Source organism: Danio rerio, chromosome 4 (assembly GCF_052040795.2).
Source record: "Danio rerio strain M-AB ecotype USA chromosome 4, GRCz13ab, whole genome shotgun sequence".
NCBI classification, from domain to species: Eukaryota; Metazoa; Chordata; class Actinopteri; order Cypriniformes; family Danionidae; genus Danio; species Danio rerio.
In genome coordinates this window covers 65,800,846-65,820,451 of record NC_141024.2, presented here as the reverse complement: position 1 = coordinate 65,820,451, position 19,606 = coordinate 65,800,846, and the positions used below count along the sequence as shown (strand labels likewise).

Below are 19,606 nucleotides of genomic sequence, written 5' to 3'. Positions count from 1 at the left end.
CATTATGTTTTCCCAGAAGTTGTGTTCAGATATCTACAGAATCCTTTCTTAATAAAGGAAATAAAAGCCATTTAAAACAGTGCATGTCTCATCAGCTGGTTAAAGGATGACTAGAGGAAAATGAGCTGTGTTTCTGTTTTACTCTACTTTAACAAGCAGAAAACTCACACTGACTTATTATCGTATTGTTCTGAACATTTTGAGAAATGACGACAAAAAAGGGCGTCAAACATCTGTAAATGAGTGATCATTATATAATCAAAACATTTAATTAAAGCTGTCCTGTTCTCATCTTACGACAATTTAGACAAGCTTTTACAACCATTTCAAACACTGACTACTCTATATACAACCACAGCATCAATAAACACACTGCCTTAACTATGTATTATAATCTATGTGAATAAAGACAGATTAACAGATATATTGATTAAATAGGAGAGTGATCACCAAACACCTTCACTAATAGACAGATAATACAGTTAAACTCAAATGAGGAGCTGCAAACAATAAACAATATACAAACTGCAAGGACTAGGGAGACACGGTGGCTCAGTGGATACCACAGTCGCCTCACAGCTAGAAGGTAACTGGCTCGAGCATTAGCTGGGTCAGTTGGTGTTTCTGTGTGGAGTTTGCATGTTCTTCCAGTGTTGGCGTAGGTTTCCTCTAGTTGCTCCGGTAAGTAGACGGTTCATACCGCTGTGGTGACCCTTGATAAAAATCAGGGACTAGGGCGAAAAAGAAAATGAATGAATGAACATTTCAGCTAAATTTAAAACTGTTTTGGCTTCAGTCCTGATTAATCTAATGTATAAACACACTTATATTATTGAACAGCATCTGATAGAAAGTAATAATTCATCAGAGAGATATGTAAGGGGTGAACTCTTTTCCATTTCCATCTGTAATCTTATTTTATTAGTCCAATACTGCTTTAAATATTTTTCAGAGACCTCTTGGATTTTAATTTCAAATACCTTTTTCTCTATTCTCATATACCTCCATATATATTATGTTAAACTATATATATATATATATATATATATATATATATATATATATATATATATATATATATATATATATACTATATTATACTTTTTTATATTCCTTCAACACACTCGTGCTCAGAGAAACTGCACAGATATCTTCAGCTCCAGTGGTTTGTGTGTTGTCTCGAGGACACGCCCACAGTCAGGAGAATCTCATGAATATTCATGTAAGTGTCACTCAGTGGAGCCAGTAATATTTCAGGATCTACCTGTAGATCACACAGGTGTGTTTTAGTGAAGTGAAAGAGTGAAAGAGCTCAGATTGTGTTCCTGCTGCACAAGAGCGTCTGTACTTCTGCATGTGAGTTTAACACTTCTACATTACGCTGATTTGTGGAGATGATGAAGGGTTTATATGTGTGAGTGTGATTTAAATGTCTGAACCTGAAGATCAAATCCTCAAACACAGATTAAACACTGAGTCAAACACGCTCATTTAAACATGTGTCTAAAAGCTTTATTTTTAATCCCTTTACAGTGTTTGTTCTCTTCTATATCAGACTGACTCAATAGTTTCCAATAATTCAGCATTAAATATAACTCTAAACATTCAGAGTCACGACCTTCAGTTGAACAGGAAGAAAAGCTGCTGAAAACAACAAGCTGACGATCCTTAAACAACACTGCATTTAACCTTTGACCGTCAGAGTAACTCATTAACCAAATAGCCTCTTACGTAGAGATCCTCAAAGAGCCTCTCACTAAATCAACAATTGGCTGAACCTGAAGTTCTCTTGATAAACTCTATATAACATGTATTTACCTTAAATCAAATGTGAAACAACTGGGATGTCAGATCAGGGTTAAACCTGTGTGTGTGTGTATGATTGTTTCCTCAAAGCTCTGCTAATGTCTGCGTTGGTGTTTTAGCTGCAGTATGGCAGAGGAGCGAGTAAAGAACTCTCTCTCAGAGAAACACAGGTATTGACTCTGTTTACACACCATTATTTCAACACTTTCACTGAAGAACAAAGACCAACAACAATGCACTTATTTGTGTTGCTATTGCCTGATCAAATGATGGACAAAGCTTCATTTTACAGCTTCAGCAAATGTGTTTAGATCATTCTAGATTACAGACAGCTTGATCTGTGCTCAATGGTGCGGTCTATTTCAGTTCTTCACAATAGCCTTAACACACCTCCTTTATAGACCGTAACACCTATGAGTCCACAAAGTGGTGCAAACGGATGTGCTATTTTAACACAAAACATGAAAATTACATTTGCACTGATCTGAAAAAAAGCAACTAATCACACTGTTCACCTCTTGCGCCTTGTGATTTATTTATATTTACGTAAAAACTTGGTATAAAAAAACGTATCATATGTTTTTGTTAATAGTACTGTGTACAGAAATATGCAGGTTTTTAGCCCACCACTGAGTCTTATTTATTTACTAGCGTAAATGTGAGTAAATTTATGATATTCAGTTTATAAATTAATTTTAGTAATGTTATTGACTAATATAAAAAATGTTCATGTGATTTATTTACAATAGTTTGTACAGTCATATTTTATATTTATGTGGATCTAAATGGATTAGCATTGTAAACCTAAATAAGACTTTAAAAGTTTTTATTTTGATTTCATATATTAAGTTTTTAGTTACAATATGATTATGATTTAGTTACAATATTACGATACTTTCCAAAATCATTCTGCATAAATTCTGCTGTAGAATTAGCAAAAAATGTAAAAAGAGAAGAAAAAAAAAACGTGACAGGAGAATGCACAGAGCTGTGAGTAAACTCCACATAAATATATTTAATATAAATGTTGACTTCAATCAAAAACTTTGAATGCAGAGGCACACACGTGGGAGTGTTGGACTGGGATTTACATTTTCAGAAGAGTATAATAAATGATCTGATAGCTATATTGATCTGAAATTTTACTCATTATTTATCTTACACATTAAAAAACACCTTGAGGTTGTGATGCTACTTTTCCTCTGGTGTGTTCAGTGTGAGATCAGGATCATGTGTGTCCAGCTCTGTGTCTCTGAAGAGTGACTGGTCGATGCATAAGCCACCAGAACTCAGTGAGAAAACACCATCATCTGCCCAAAGGTATTTAGTGTTGTACATTATTGCCCACACATGAACTGTATTTCAGTATTCATCAGGACATTTTTTATTATACTTAATATGTTACAAAGAGTCTCTTTAATCAATTGTGTTCTATAAAGTTGGCTTTCTTGGATGTCCCCCCCACCCCTTTTTTTTTTTTTACATCTTTTTTGAGCCATGAGGCATAACGATGGGGTGCACTCATTGAATCTTTGTGTTGTTGTTGTTCCTGCAGTGTGGATAGAGATGATCAGACTGGAGACCTGCAGCAGGATTCACTCCAACCAGAACATGATGAACTTCAGAGAGTCAAAGAGCAGCACAAAACCAGCATGAAGAACAAGTATGAGAGATTATTTGAGGGAATCAACCATGGAGAGACTCAAACCCTCCTGAACAGGATCTACACACAGCTCTACATCATAGAAGGAGAGAGTGAAGGAGTGAATGAAGAACATGAGGTTTTGCAGATGGAGAAAAGAGCCAGAACAAAACCCTCACAACACACTCCAGTCTACTGCAATGACATCTTTAAAGCCTCAGCTGGAGCAGGACATGAGGAGAAGATCAAGAAGGAGAAAGCCCAGATCAAGACTGTTCTCACTAAAGGCATCGCTGGAATCGGGAAAACCGTCTCTGTGCAGAAGTTCATTCTGGACTGGGCCGAGGGAAAAGACCATCAGGATGTAGATTTCATGTTTGTGCTTCCATTTCGAGAGCTGAACTTGATCAGAGATCATCAGTACAGTCTTCACAGACTTCTGCTGGACTTTCATCCTGAACTTGAAGATCTGGAGCCCAAGATTTATGAGCAGTGTAGAGTTGTGTTCATCTTTGATGGTCTGGATGAAAGCAGAATCACACTCAACTTTTCAGATGAGGAGAAAGTTTGTGCTGTGACTGAATCTTCATCAGTGGCTGTGTTGATGTGGAGCCTCCTGAAAGGAGATCTGCTTCCCTCTGCTCTCATCTGGATCACCTCCAGACCAGCAGCAGCCCATCAGATCCCCTCCAGATACATCAAGCGTCTGACAGAAATTCAGGGATTCACTGAGCCTCAGAAGGAGGAATATTTCAGGAAGAGAATCAGCGACGAGCATCAAGCCAGCAGAATCATATCCCACATCAGAAGAGCAAGAAGCCTCCAGATCATGTGCCACATACCCGTCTTCTGCTGGATCTCCTCCACTGTGCTTCAGAAGCTCCTGGAAGAAGATGTGAGTGCAGAAATCCCTCAAACTCTGACTGAGATGTACATCCACTTCCTGCTGATTCAGATCAACATGAGGAAGCAGAAGTATGAAGAGAGAGATCCTGAGAAACTCCTGCAGTCCAACAGAGGAGTGATCCTCAAACTTGCTGAAGTGGCTTTCAGACAGCTGATGAAGGGCAATGTGATGTTCTATGAGGAGGACCTGATTGAGAGCAGCATAGACGTCACTAACGCCTCAGTGTATTCTGGGATCTGCACTGAGATCTTCAAGGAGGAATCTGTGATTTATCAGAGGAAAGTCTACAGCTTCATCCATCTCAGCTTTCAGGAGTTTCTGGCTGCTTTCTTTGTGTTTTACTGCCATTTAACAGAGAACAGAGAACCGCTGAGGGTGATTTATGACAGTGAATATTCATATAATCAATATCTACAGTCCAGCTCTGAGAAGTCTCTGTATGATCTGCTCAGTTCAGCAGTAGTTAAAGCTGTCTGGAGTAGTAATGGTCATCTGGATCTGTTCTTGCGGTTTCTGCTGGGCGTCTCACTGGATTCCAATCAGAGACTCTTCCAGAATCTGCTGACACACACGGAGGAGAGCTCAGAGAACATCAGGAGAATCACACAGTACATTAAAGACGAGATCAAGAGAGGTAAACATCTCTCAGCTGAAAGATCCATCAATCTGTTCCTCTGTCTGCTGGAGGTGAAAGATCAGACTCTGGCCAGAGAGATTCAGGAGTTTGTGAAATCAGACAAACACTCAGAGGAGGAACTCACTCCTGCTCACTGCTCAACAATCTCCTACATGATTGAGATGTCAGAGGAGCCGCTGGATGAGTTAGACTCTAATAAATTCAACACATCAGATGTGGGAAGACGGAGACTGATAGCAGCTGTGAGAAACTGCAGAAGAGCTCTGTGAGTATTCATTGATTGATCACAGAAGACACACATCAGTCTGCACTGAAGACTCAGATCAGTTTAGTGAATCACTGCCCTGCTTTAACAGAGAATCTTTAGCTGGCCATATCGTCCCCCTGTGAGATCGCTGATACACCATATTACTGCATGGGGACGCGGCGGCAGTGTTCTGTTTCCTTATTTGCTCATTTATTTCAGCATTTCTAAACGTATTTAACAAACTTTTTTTGACTTTTTACTCACACAAACAACATTTGTACTTATTTAATAATCTACTTCATTTGCTTTACAGTTTATCCTGGAAAATAACTCAAATCCCTGTAAATCCCTGTGCTCCTCCAGCTGAATGGGACATTTGTTGATGTGTATTTGCTCAAATCTAACACAGTGTTGCTCTTGGATAATTGTGTTTGTTTTTTGATCAGAGAAATAGTGTAATTTTAGACACAGTATTGCTGTCTCGCTGCAGACATGCCTGTAATATTACATTTACTGTAGGCCTACACACTCAACTTTACACTAAGCTCAGTAAAATGCTCTCTGATTAGTTATTAATAATCTGTTCAATAATTCATTACAGTCACGTGAATGGGGAAATACAGGTTTAGTTTAGTTTAATGTAGTTTAAATAAATCAATCAATAAAAAGAGCAGATTTAAATGAAATAATATTCTTGTTCTGAAAATGCCCATGTGTCTGGAGTGTGTCAGCAATTCTTGCAGTTCACTACAGTTTTGAGTCTGACTCCAAATCCAGTCCTCCATGGGTTAATACATTTGATTTCCAGTGATCATGTCTGTGTGATTTTGTTGTCAGCACATTTAACTGTGTAAAGAACAAAGTATTTAATAAGAATATTTCATTCATTCAGATCTAGGATGTTTTATTTTAGTGTTCCCTTTATTGTTTGAGCAGTATATGTATATAGTTTATTTCCAGTGTTACTTTTATCACTGTAGACTGGACTCATGAACACTCAACACTGCTCATTTCTTACTGCTGATTGTGTTGCTCTTTGTCCTCTACACAGACTACAGCGCTGTGAACTCACTGTTCAGTGCTGTGAGAGTTTGTCTTCAGCTCTACAATCCTCAAACTGTGTGCTGAGAGAGCTGGACCTGAGTAACAATGACCTGCAGGATTCAGCAGTTAAGCTTCTCTCTGATGGACTGAAGAGTCAACACTGTAAACTGGAGACACTAAGGTCTGAGTTCAAACACCTGATTGATTGATTGATTGATTAATTGATTGATTGATTGATTGATTGATTGATTGATTGATTGATTGATTGATCGATCGATTGATTTTTTTTGTTTTGTTACATCAGACAGATCACATTAACAGTGTGTTTTTAGTCATTTGTGCTCTTTCTCAGACTGATGACATGTAAACTCACTGCCGATTCTTGTGAGAGTTTGTCTTCAGCTCTACAATCCTCAAACTGTGTCCTGAGAGAGCTGGACCTGAGTAACAATGACCTGCCGGATTCAGGAGTGAAGCTTCTCTCTGATGGACTGAAGAGTCAACACTGTAAACTGGAGACACTGAGGTAAATGATTCTCCACTCTACAATAACTACAGTAAGACAGTATCATATTAGAGCTCTTCATGCTTGAACATGTTAACCCTGGGTGATACTAAACCCCAGATAACAGGAATTCTGGTTTATCAGTAATTATGTTTCACACTGCTCATATTATACCTGTAGTAAATATTGTGTTTGTCCTCTACACAGGCTACAGTGGTGTAAACTTACTGTTCGGTCCTGTAAGAGTTTGTCTTCAGCTCTGCAATCCTCAAACTGTGTGCTGAGAGAGCTGGACCTGAGTAACAATGACCTGCAGGATTCAGGAGTGAAGAAGCTCTCTGATGGAATGAAGATTCAACACTGTAAACTGGAGACACTGAGGTCTGAGTTTAAACACCTTATTGATTGATTGATTGATTGATTGATTGATTTTTTTTTGTTTTGTTATATAAGACAGATCACATTAACAGTGTGGTTTTAGTAATGTGTTCTTCTTTCTCAGATTGGCCATGTGTAATCTCACTGTTCAGTGCTGTGAGAGTTTGTCTTTAGCTCTACAATCCTCAAACTGTGTGCTGAGAGAGCTGGACCTGAGTAACAATGACCTGCAGGATTCAGGAGTGAAGCTTCTCTCTGATGGACTGAAGACTGTGGACTGTAAACTGGACACACTGAGGTAAATGATTCTCCACTCTACAATAACTACAGTCAGACAGCTTCATATTAGAGCTCTTTATGCTTGAACATGTTAACCCTGGGTGTTACTAAACCCCAGATAACAGGAATTCTGGTTTATCAGTGATTATGTTTCACACTGCCCATACTATACCTGTAGTTAACCCTCAGGGGTTTGAGGTGATTTTGGGACCCCTGAGATGTTTTGACATGCCCTGACATCTGTGCTGATTTCAGCTACTTATTACACAGAACTGGCCAACATGTGTTTTATTTGTATTCAACACAAACTGAGCTACAATAATATGTGAGAGATATTGATGTACATGCTTGTGTTTTAGAAATAAATATTATGTGTGGTTAGTAGGTTTTGGAGAAACAAATGTAGCTGAAATAAGACCCAAAAACCCAGGCCCGGATTAGGAACTCAGGGGCCCCTGGGCACATTGTCTTGTAAGGCACCCTAACTGGCCGCACCCCTATAGTTGAATTTAAAAAATAAGAATAATATAATAATTTTTAAATAAAATGAATCTATAATTTGTTGCCCACATATTTAAATAAATGATATATAGTACATATGTATTTATAGTCTACAAAGATTTAACTTATTTTTCAAAGCATTGAATAAAAATACTAATAAAACTATAAATATATATATTCTGGGCCTTTCTCTCTCTCTCTCCCTCTCTCTCTCCTTTTCTGTCTTTATCTCACACGATGAATCCAGTCCGCGCTGCGCTGCCATTAGCCTCCTCCGCCTGGTTTATGCTAGCTACTCATCATTTAAAGTTACCATAACGTCTTCTTCTGTACCCTCATTCTCCTGATCAAGGGGCTGTTTAAAGATGGTGTGTATGGAAAATGCCTCAATAAAGATGCCTCCTCTTTCTCTCGCGTTTGCTAAATCCACTTGTCCACTCATTTTTGATCTATGACCAATACTAACGTTACACTACAGTCCGCTCAGTTTAGTGCGGGTTGTTACAAAACTGACGTTTCCGCGCTTGACCAATTACAGTATTCTGTTTAGTTAAAGAAAAAAAGCAGTTTAAATATAATAATAATATTAATATGTGATCGCGATTTTTTTGCTCAGAGGAAATACAGTTATCTGAGCAATATAGTTTTTGCAGAGAAGGAGGCACCTATAAGGCTAAACATTATTAAATACCCACAAGACACTTGTGACTTTATATCACATTTGCGTTATTTAAAAAAAATGCTTCCTTCCTGTTAAAAATAAATATATTTCCAATCTGATATGTAATGGGGAGAAAAAAAAGTAGCACGAGTTCATCTGATGGTGGATTCGAATCGAGTTTATAATTAATCGCGTCAAAAAATGGAACTGTGCGCCTTACAAGGTGCGCCACTGTGGCTGTACTGTTCAGCAACTCTTTACTCATCTTGTCTCTATCAATCAGGCATCGATGGGCGTAAACCCTGAATAGCTTATTCCAACTACATGCGCTATTTGCAATTAGCCAAAAAAGACACTCCGAAATTGTCTTTTTTTCTCTCCTCTTGCAGGGGCCCCTAGTGCGCATGGGCCCCTGGGCCTGTGCCTATAAGGCCCATTGGTTAATCCAGCCCTGCAAAAAAAACACTGAATGTGCCTGAACAAGACTTTAGAGTAAGCAGTCTTGTAGACTAGAATATTTACTGCACAATTATGTGAAAATTATTCTGTTCTCTTATTCAGAGAAAACATTACAATGATCTACGTTTTTTTAAGTTTGTTTTGGGTGATGTCAGCTGTATGTGTGAGTGACAATGCTCATGAATAATTCACACCTGAGAGACAACAGACACTCCCCCACTCACCCATCAAGGGCAGTGTACAGCAATGTCCATCTGCAGAAGCTAGCCCAAACTCAATGCTTGTTGTATTACTGCTGTGTGACCATGTAAACACTCTGGGTGAACAATATACAGTGCTCAGCATATATAAGTACACCCCTCACTAATCTCTCTTTTACATTCATATTTTAATAGGAAGCTCTTTAATATTATATTTGTGGATAAACAAAAGATTAGCCAAATCTGGAGCTCATCTAACAAAATAACTTATGATAACAGTCCAAAAACTAGTACACTCAAATGTATATGTTATAGAAAAATATTAAATACAAAATTAAAAAAAGAGGAAAAATCAAGAAAAGCAAAACAATGGAAGAATTTAGCTGAAATTTTTTAGGGTTTGTTTGCAATATTTTGTCCGAATTTAATTGTATTATCTTTTAATTTCTGAATGTGTTTGGTGAATAAAATAGGATTGTCACAAATAAATCTGTTTAATAAATGTGTTCTGTTTAAATGCAGCAGAATACACTGCCTATATTGACTGAGAAATGGAGGAAAGTCTTGGTTTTCAGAATGGGCTGTCCTCCATTATACTGTATGTGACTTATACAGCCGCACATAAAATATATTTTTAAAATGGTGTAAAACGTGTTCGCCAAAATCTCTTGTGCATTAATCCAGCATTTAATTAAAATTTTCTAAACGAGTCGGAGACACTGAAGTACCGTAATGACAAACGCTTTAAAAACAAGAATAAATCAGATTTAAATCATAATCATATTTGAAGACCTTTTAATATATATTTTAAAAATAGTTGCAGTCTTAGGCCCTGTTTACACTAATGCGTTTTCGTTTTAAAACGCATAAGTTTTGCTAAGGTTACACACTATGCCGGAGTTTTTGAGCGCTGAAAACGGAGCGTTTTAAAAACGCTGGAGAGGCCATTTTCATTCTAAAATGCTGCTGTTCCGTCTCAGTGTGGATGGGGGAAAACGGACACATTTGAAAACGGAGGTGTGGCTGCTGAGATTTGCTACCTGATTGGGGCTTTTGTGTCATTGTTCATCCTTCCCTTATTCATCAAGCCCCTATTACATGACTAGAACACATGGCTTTAACGCTACCGGAAGACAACAGACCAGCCTTTCAATGTAAACAACAACATGGAAACAGAAATGGGAGCGTTGTTTGCACTATTGTCTGTTTTAGGCGGCATTGTGCAGTTATTCATTTGTTACGTTTAGTAACAACTCGACCTCGTCGTCTGTCCACAAAAACACCTCTCTTGCTTTTTGGCTTCGCGTTTATTGTTCAACCGGCGTTTGTTGACTACCAATAACCAAATGCCGAGCGAGACACATGCTTCCTGTTTATACTAGAATGCGCATGCCCAGAGTACACGAATGGTCATGTGATGTACGGTTTTGGTGGCGTAGTGTGAACGGAGATATGTTCAGAAACGCTAGGGTGGACGCGGATCGTTTTTGACCTAAAACGCCGTTTTCAAACTAAAATGCACTAGTGCAAACGGTGCCTGAGTTCGCTGTATTTGTGACTCTGTCTGTGGGTGTCAACATTTAAAATCACTTTCCTTGTGAAAGTGAACCACAGCAAGAACACAAATAAACATTATACCAGTGTTAATCCTGTTTCAGAACAGAACAGTGGATCTCGAGGTGTGAAAGCAGCAGAGTTAAACGCTAAAGTGAAGCTGTTTTGTGTCCTGCTGAAGGTTTGAGCTGCTCTCATATTTGTGCAGTTTCAGTTTCTTGAAAACAAATAAAAGTCTCATGATAAAGTGTCTGAAATAATCCTGATTACTCGCTCATCTAAAACAATATCTGGTAAAGGCTGAATGTGAAGGGGAGTCAGCAGTCGTGAATATTGATCAGGTGTTTCTCTCCTGACAGAATAAAAGTGACTGTGGGTCAGGTGATAAACACATTAAGAGAGCGGGTTTGTGTTTGTCTGAGCTCATTTTGTTTTAGTCCACAACAGAATCACAATATAAATGATGAAATCAGCTCATTTTCTGTTGTGTTTTATACATGACTTTAAGATGATCTTCTGAGCTCAAGTGTGTCTTCTTCCTCCTCACAGCAGACTTTACAGCTTGATGTGGTGTATTATGAACAAAGTCTTTGCTCTGTACACTTCTACAGATGATGTCGAGTCCTTGTTGAGTGTGTGAGTGTGTTTGCTGATGCAAGGGCTTGATCAATAAGGAGAGCTGATCAGGATGTGTGTGTTCATCACTGCTGTTGACATGAGCAGAAACAGCAGTCAGCATCTTCACAACACAAAGAGATGTGTGATTGTCCAACTGTGTGATGTGGACTATTGCTGTGTTTGTAGATTGTCTGGCTGTATGGTGACAGAGGAAGGCTGTGGTTTTCTGTCTTCAGCTCTGACTTCAAACCCCTCACACCTGAGAGAGCTGGATCTTAGCTACAATCATCCAGGAGATTCAGGAGTCAAGCTGCTCTCTGAACAACTGGAGGATCCAAACTACACACTGGACAAACTCAAGTATGTGGAGCATCACTGGCCTTGTGCTTTTACACTGAATGGCTTTAAAAAGACACTAGAAAGCTCTTTTGTGATCAGCTTCAGTTTTCTGTGAGGGTTAAGCCTGATTTATACTTCTGCGTCAGGTGACCGGCGTAACCCACGGCGCAGGCAACGCGCGTGGCTGTGCATTTATACTTCTGCGCGCTGTCTCTGCCGGTCTGCATTAACACTTCCGAAACGCTAGTTGGCAGTGAGGTGTAAATGTTCCTCTGTGTCAAGTTTCTTCGCTACTTTTTTGCATTTCCTGAACACTTCCGGGATGTACAAGTGGCTCAAACTCGCTCATTTTGAGGCAGGACCGGCGGACGTGCAACAACTTTAACTATGAGGTAAACACAAAACAAAACTTTCCATCCGGAGCTCCTTCACGGGACTCCACACTTGTAAACAATCGCTCGCGCGGCGTCGCGCCATTCGCGCGCCTCTCGGTCCCGCCCAGACTCGTCAGCGCTACCAAGCCGACCAATCACAGAGCTTATGCTACGCGTCGTTGCGACGTGTAGTTACATTTTTTGAGAGGTGCACGTCAGTGACGGCGATGGCCACGGCGAAGGGCTATGCGTCAGCGCCGTAGCATACGCCGGTGTTTGACGCAGAAGTATAAATCAGGCTTTATGGGGTGAGGTAAGACAGAAGATACAGCTTGTAGAGTATTCCAGTCGTGTTTATGAAGAGCAAATCATTGAGTGTGAAATGAATCTCCTCTGTAAATGTTGGAGTGTATTGGCTCAGTTACAGTGACATTAAGCGGGACACACTGTACAGTTTCAGCATTTGAGCTGAGCAGAGAAACTTCTTCCTCCATTTCTGCTGAAGAATCCTACAATATCAGGTCAGGAATAGGGTTGGGGATTGAAGATGGATTCAGATTCTGGAATCAGACACTTGGATTAATGTTCAGACTCTTGTTCTAAAATCAACATCTGGATTCCTCTTCTCTGTGCACACATGTGTATTTTTCACTTGCTAATCTTTCAGGAACTTGGGCGCTGGCGAGCAGCTTTAATAATCTGAACATAGTTTAGAGATGGACTGCAACATGTGCTCAAAGGCTGCATGTGCTGAAGAACGATGGCAAAGCTAAGTGTGATCACTAATAAATGAATGTTGCAGCAGGGTGTCTCCATCAACATGAGCAGTATCTGCGCTCGCTTCACCAACAGCAGAGGAAAAGAACGCACTGTGTTACATTCATTGTGCATCCCGGCTCAACCAACAAGTGTTGTGTGTTTTAGCTCAAGAGTTTGGAGCGTGTAGCTGAGCAGCTCAGTGCTAGCTTTAGCTTATTAGCTGAGGGGGAAACTAAACAGCTCATTCTCTCCATCTGTGTGTGTTTACAGTCTGGATCATGGAGGACACACGAGGATTACAGCAGGACCACGCAAATGTAGGACTACACACACACTCACACACACACACACACACACTCACACACTCACACACACACACAAACTCTCACACACAGACACATGCGCAAACAGCAGTGAACACACGCATGCCCACATACAATCTAACACACAAACACACTCTCACACACACACTCTCTCTCTCACACACACACACACACACACACACACACGTACGCACATACTCTCTCACACACACATGCACACATTCACTCACATACGCACACACACATACACACACTCTCTCTCACACAGACACACGCACTCACATACACATTCTCTCTCACACAAAAACACACACAGACACACTCGCACACACATATTCTTTCTCACACACTCTTTCACACACACACAGACACACACGCAAACAAATATGAACACACACACAAACAGTCTGTCTCACACACATACTCTTTTTCTCTCTCACACACACACACTCTCACACACAGACACATGCGCAAACAGCAGTGAACACATACAATCGCATGCGCACATACAATCTAACAAACACACACACACACACACTCTCTCTCTTTCTCTCTCTCACACACATGCGCGCACACACAGGCACACGCACATAGCTGTGGTTATAAATGTGTGTGTTCTTGTGTTCAGATGTCTGTTTCCTCACTCTGGATCCAAACACAGCAAACACTCAACTCATTCTGTCTGAGGAGAACAGAGAGGTGAAGCATGTGAGAGAGAATCAGCCGTATCCTGATCATCCAGACAGATTTGATGGTGTTTATCAGGTGTTGTGCAGAGAGAGTGTGTGTGGACGCTGTTACTGGGAGATTGACTGGAGTGGAGATGATGGTGTGTCTATATCAGTGTCATATAAGAGCATCAGGAGGAAGGGAACAGGTGTTGAGTGTTGGTTTGGATCTAATGCTCAGTCCTGGAGTTTGAGCTGCTCTTCCTCCAGTTCCTCATTCAGACACAATAACACACGCACTGATCTCCCAGTGAAGGCGCTCAGCAGGAGAATAGGAGTGTTTGTGGATCACAGTGCAGGAACTCTGATCTTCTACAACATCTATAGAGACACAATGAGCCTCATCCACTCAGTCCAGACCACATTCACTGAGCTGCTCTGCCCTGGGTTTAGGATTTATCCTGGATCATCAGTGAAACTGAGCTGAAGACTGACGAGAGATTTACCCAGAATCCTCTACAGGTGTCAGTGCTGTCTTTTAAAATGTGCTTGTTATTTATTTCCACAATATCTCTGTCAAATATTTCACCTTCGGCTGAACTAACATCAGCACTTTCATTAAAACACAGCGATGGACTATTATCCCCAACATTTCCAACAACAGCTTCAATTCTGATATCAGGGAAAACTCCTCGTCATCTGGGATAAAAAGATCCCGACTAGAACTCTCCAGCAGTGTTTTTCATTCAACATCACACTCAGTTTATCTAAGAGTTTCTGTGCAAACCTTACTGATCCTATTCCCATACATTTAGCAAGATTCACTCAGTCCAGTGCCTGCTTTGTCAAAAATGTCTCTCAATTGTAGCATTTTTTTGTAATACTAATATGTCCATCAATCCTGGAGTGTCATCTCCTGACACATCTAAGCGGCCCCCAAAACCACCGGCTCTTCAAGACTCTTGGGCCCAAACAATAGTCTCTGGATGAACTGCAGTCTATACGCTCCTTCTCTACTCACAAGATCAACCAAGCCTTGACCTCCTTCATCTCTTGGTAAGAAGATAACACTTTGAGGGATCCAATGTAGGTTGTCCCAGAAAAAAATTGACCATCTCTCTTTGAAGATTAGGTAGTAAACCAATAGGGGGGTCTCCACACGCCAGCTTGTGCAATATAGAGGATCCACCAAGTTGTTAACTATAAGTGTGCGGCCTCTATACGATAACTGGGGAAAAAAAACATTTTCATTTTTGTAGAAGTCTTTGGATTTTCTCAAGCGTACCATTCCAGTTCTTCTGAACACAGTCATCTTCACCCGAGGTATTTCAAGCCACCTTTCTTCCATGTCAAACCTCCAGGTAACTTGGGAGGGACACCGCTTAAGCTACCCACAAGCAGGGCTTCACTCTTTCCCCAGTTGACTTTAGCAGAGGATATCTTCTGAAAATCACTTACAATAAAATCCAGTTTCTGAATATCTTCCGCATTCGATATGAAACAACAACATCATCAGCATGAGCAGAAAGATGCAAAGAAACATTACAATGAAGAACACACACACCCTTTATCTCAGAGCTTAGTTTATACAGCAAAGGTTGGATAGCCAGTGTGTACAACATCCCCGACACAGCACATCCCTGTCTAACTCCTCTCTGTACTGTAAAAGCAGCACTCAGACCACCGTTGACTTTTAATACACTTTGAATGTCTCTGTACAAAACATTGATCATATTTACAGAAGCTGGGCTCAAACCAAACATTTCTAAAAGCGTTATTAAATATTCATGTTGTATACGGTCAAACGCTTTCTCTTGCTCTAAAGAGATCAGTCCACAATTAATACCCAATTACTTCTAAAACATCTCTAACCAAATAAATATTGTCAAAAACTGATCTATTCGCTATACAATACTGTTGATCTTGGTGTATTACTTGACCTATTACCTTACTCAATCGTGTAGCTGATGCCTTTGACAGTATTTTATAATGGGTGCAGTAAAGTGATGCTGGTCTCCAGTTGCTTCTTCTTTGCAAGTCTCCTTTATTGGGAACACAGTAATTACAGCTCTTCTGCAGCTTAATGGGAGTAAACCTTTATTCAAACTGTCATCAAGAACCAAAAGATCATCATCACCAATCACAGACCACAAAGATTTACAGAAATCTACTGGGATTCATCAATAGCTGGAGTCTTTCCACTTCCCATACTCATTACCGCTGTGTATAATTCACTCTGTGACAATGAGAGCTCAAGCATGGCATTAGAGTCTTCATCAGTGTTTGGGAGATCTTTAACTTCTATATGATCTGTATAATTGTGAATAAAAGGAAACAGCATGTTTACGTATGTCACTGGATTATAAAGTTCCTCTCCTGCATTATTGTTTAGCGAATGAATAATTCCACTTTGGCCATTTTTCTGTTCGAGACTAATAAAGCTTAGAAGGAGCCTCCATTTGTGTAATGTTTATTAAACCTGAATGAATGAATGCTCCTTGTGCTTTCACTCCTCAAAGATCAGCCAGCAAATCTGTGTTTGATTTCCGGGTTTAAGATTGATCTCTGCTTGTCGCTGCTGTTGTGTTAAACAGGTCTGTTAGTTCATCCTCTAGTTTCTTCATGGATTCAGGAACTCCTTTAGTGACATTAAAAGTGTATTCTTGGCATAATTGTTTAATATGATTCTTGCCACAATCCCACCATTGCTGCAGTGAAGAATAAAGATGTTTTTCTTCTTTAAAATTCCTCCAACAAAACAAAAAATTTCCAGAAATGTCTAATCTTTTAAAAGGGACGTATGAAAATGCCAATAGGCACTCCTAATCTCCACAGAATTAACAATTATAGTACAAATAACAGAAGAGTGATCTGAAAACCCAACAGGAATTATTTTACAATCTTTGACACAATCTTCTTGAAAATGAAACATGTAAAATCTGTCAAGCCTTGCCATTGAAATAAAATGATTCTTACTATGTGCCCAAGTGTGCTGTCTATTTTCATGATGATCATTCCTCCACACATCGCATAAATCAAACACTCTTACTCATTGTGGAAGCACTTTCAGTGAAGCAGGATGTGTTTCTGAGTGATTTGGATCTCTCTTCTCATTCTCTGTGCTGTTAAAATGAAAACTCTTCTGATTTGATATCTTTAAGGACAGCACTAAAAGCATTGGAGAAATCTATTCTTTCATCTGCTTTTGTTGGAGCGTAAATATTTATAAAGTCATTAAAATATTCTCAAGTTTTGCTTTAGTTTGTAATAAACGTCCTTTGACTATTTCTTTCTCTCCACATAGAATTGGTGAGAACTGCTGTGAAAGCAATAGAGCTCCTCCTCCACTATTAGAGGACATGTGACTCATGAACACTTGAGCATCTCATTCTGTTCTCCAGTCTATTTCATTAAATAAAGCACTCTGAGACTCTTGAATGAAGGTCACATCAATACGTTTCATCTTTATAAACTCAGACAGACACATTCTCTTCTGACTGTTTCTAGCAGCATTCAAGTGTAGAGCTCCAATCTTAATGTCTCTCATAAATGATAGAAACAGTCAAAAACAGAAGAAGCTATCACACCATGTCCTGTTCTTCATCTTCACGCATTTGTTTTCTCATTTTTCTCATGGATTTTCTAAGACGGTGCACGTCCTGATCACAGAAAGCTTCTTCCTTCATGCACCTCTTTACATCTCTTATAAGAGCAGATGGATCTGGACAATAGTCTTCAGCTTCAGTCTCTTTGTTTCTCTTGAAAGCTGAGTTAGTTGTTCAGTGTTGTACACCATGGCTGCTCTTCATCCTCATTTAGTGATGAAGAAAAGAGCAGCCTGAATCATTGGAGTCTGAAGAATCGCTGTCAATGTCTGAAACTGCACTTTCAGTCTCGCTCTTGTCTTCTTTGGCCTGTGTTATTGTCGTCTTACCTCTGCCTTTTCTCCTTTTTATTGCAGCTTTGAAAAATGCCTCAGTTTGCATTTCCGCTTCATTTCCAGCCTCGTTGCTTTTTCCAGTGACTGCTATATTTTCTGTCAATGCTGGTGTAACACTGTGACCATTCATGCCATCTATCTCAGAGTTAACTGAAGCAGGTACAACAGAAGACCCTGCAACAATTTCAGCCAGAGTCAATGTATTTGATTCAGACTCTACTGCCACCTCAGAGACTGGAGCATCAGCAGAAGATGCCACAGTCTCTGCAGCAGTGCAGCATCTACTTGCTTTCAATCTGAGTGTTTTCCTAAGGCACTGAACACGACTCTTCCAAACACCGAACATGCGCTCGACTAAAGCCCTTGTGCGCATATGAGCCTGGCTGTAGCTGAAATCCTTCTGAGCATGCCCACTGTCACCAAGCAAAACTCCATTATGATCTCTTCTGTCAAACTGAGTATACAGAGATGAGCTGAGGAGGATCATGAGTTGCACCTTTCCATCATGTAGCAATGTTTGAGAACTCTAACTGGGAAGTTCATACACCTTGGACATTGATGGAAACCCAGTTCTTTGGTTCCTGTTTTCCTCTGCATCTGGAGTAGAGGGACGCTTAATGGGAATATGGGTTCCCTCTATGCAACCGATGACTCCTGGGGCATTTCCATAATCATTGAACAGTACCTTGTAGTTAGCCTGGGTTCCAGCATCAGGGTGGTTTACGTGATGTGCTTTTAAATCACAAATAGTTTACTTTATGCATCTCGAACACTTAATTCATCAAAACCTTGCACTGGGTCACTTCTGTCTGCAAGAACTTGCCTGACTGGTGGAAAGCGCTGATCATCATTGACATAGTCCAGGTAATCCATGTGTCCTCCAAATGAAATGAATGTGAAGTTAAACCTGCCTCCTGATAGATTTAATTTAAGCCTCAGTTTAGTCCTGAAGTTGCTCTAGTGTTCCTCCAGGAAATCAGCCTGTTCAGTTCTGGACTAGACTAAGTCTTAGACTTTTTAAAACCGTGACAGAGAAAGCACATTTCTGTTAGTCTGATCTAAATGCCCATTTCAGTCTAGGACTACGCTTAATCTTGGTCCAGGAAACCACCTCTTAATAAAGTAAAGGAAAGCCATGTTAAAATATTACAGATATATATATTAGCCATGTAATGATTTATATGTTAGATTTGTAAAATGAGTCAGACACTATTATTAAATGACTGTTTCAGTTGTGATGACACTAAACTATTCTGGTTTCTCGTGATCTCATTATTATATTTCAGTGTTCTGTAAATTGATCATTATAACTGATTAAGATAATCTTGTTTATGGATTGTGAACTAAAACTCTTACACTACTTGGAAAACACCACATTCACTAAACACAATGTGCTAACTGATCCTGAATCTGTCAACTCTTTTCCACCCATCTAAAGGTTTTAATCATTCTCTGATTTCAACACAGAGTTACTGTAAAGATCTGTTCAGATGATTAAGTTATCTGTATTTAATTTAACATTCCCTTTTATAATGATTTTTGTATAACTTTGCATTTACTTATGTTATTTCTCATTAAACAAATAATAAAAAGAACAAATAAATGAATAAAAGCCGCTAAGTAAGATTTTTTACTGATAATAATAAATCATTTGTCACAACCCCGTCTTCCAGCTTCTGAGGAAAATTATTCATATTTTTATTGACTTTTTATCCTGAATTTTGAAAAATGACCATAAAAAATAGTATTAAACATTTGTACTGTA

At 39.5% G+C, this 19,606-nt stretch overlaps 2 protein-coding genes across 2 annotated transcripts in view; both read left to right on the top strand.

Moving 5' to 3' along the window:
• The window catches only part of LOC147845203 (uncharacterized), a 449,333-nt gene that overhangs the window by 255,257 nt on the left and 174,470 nt on the right, over nucleotides 1-19,606 (top strand). The window lies entirely within an intron of this gene.
• Nucleotides 1,276-16,883, top strand: si:dkey-16p6.1. Its single transcript, NM_001444903.1, has 11 exons — nucleotides 1,276-1,356; nucleotides 1,926-1,976; nucleotides 3,022-3,126; nucleotides 3,362-5,257; nucleotides 6,291-6,464; nucleotides 6,636-6,809; nucleotides 6,996-7,169; nucleotides 7,291-7,464; nucleotides 11,625-11,798; nucleotides 13,181-13,227; nucleotides 13,862-16,883. Exons 2-11 carry the CDS (start codon nucleotides 1,933-1,935, stop codon nucleotides 14,386-14,388), a joined length of 3,489 nt encoding a protein of 1,162 aa, NP_001431832.1. The 5' UTR covers nucleotides 1,276-1,356; nucleotides 1,926-1,932; the 3' UTR covers nucleotides 14,389-16,883.

Excerpts from the sequence above, each read along its gene's own strand:
- si:dkey-16p6.1 (NM_001444903.1), top strand. The coding sequence starts at position 1,933 with ATGGCAGAGGAGCGAGTAAAGAACTCTCTCTCAGAGAAACACAG. Across the intron at positions 6,810-6,995 it reads TGTAAACTGGAGACACTGAG|GCTACAGTGGTGTAAACTTA; the intron begins GTAAATGATTCT and ends TCCTCTACACAG. Across the intron at positions 7,465-11,624 it reads TGTAAACTGGACACACTGAG|ATTGTCTGGCTGTATGGTGA; the intron begins GTAAATGATTCT and ends CTGTGTTTGTAG.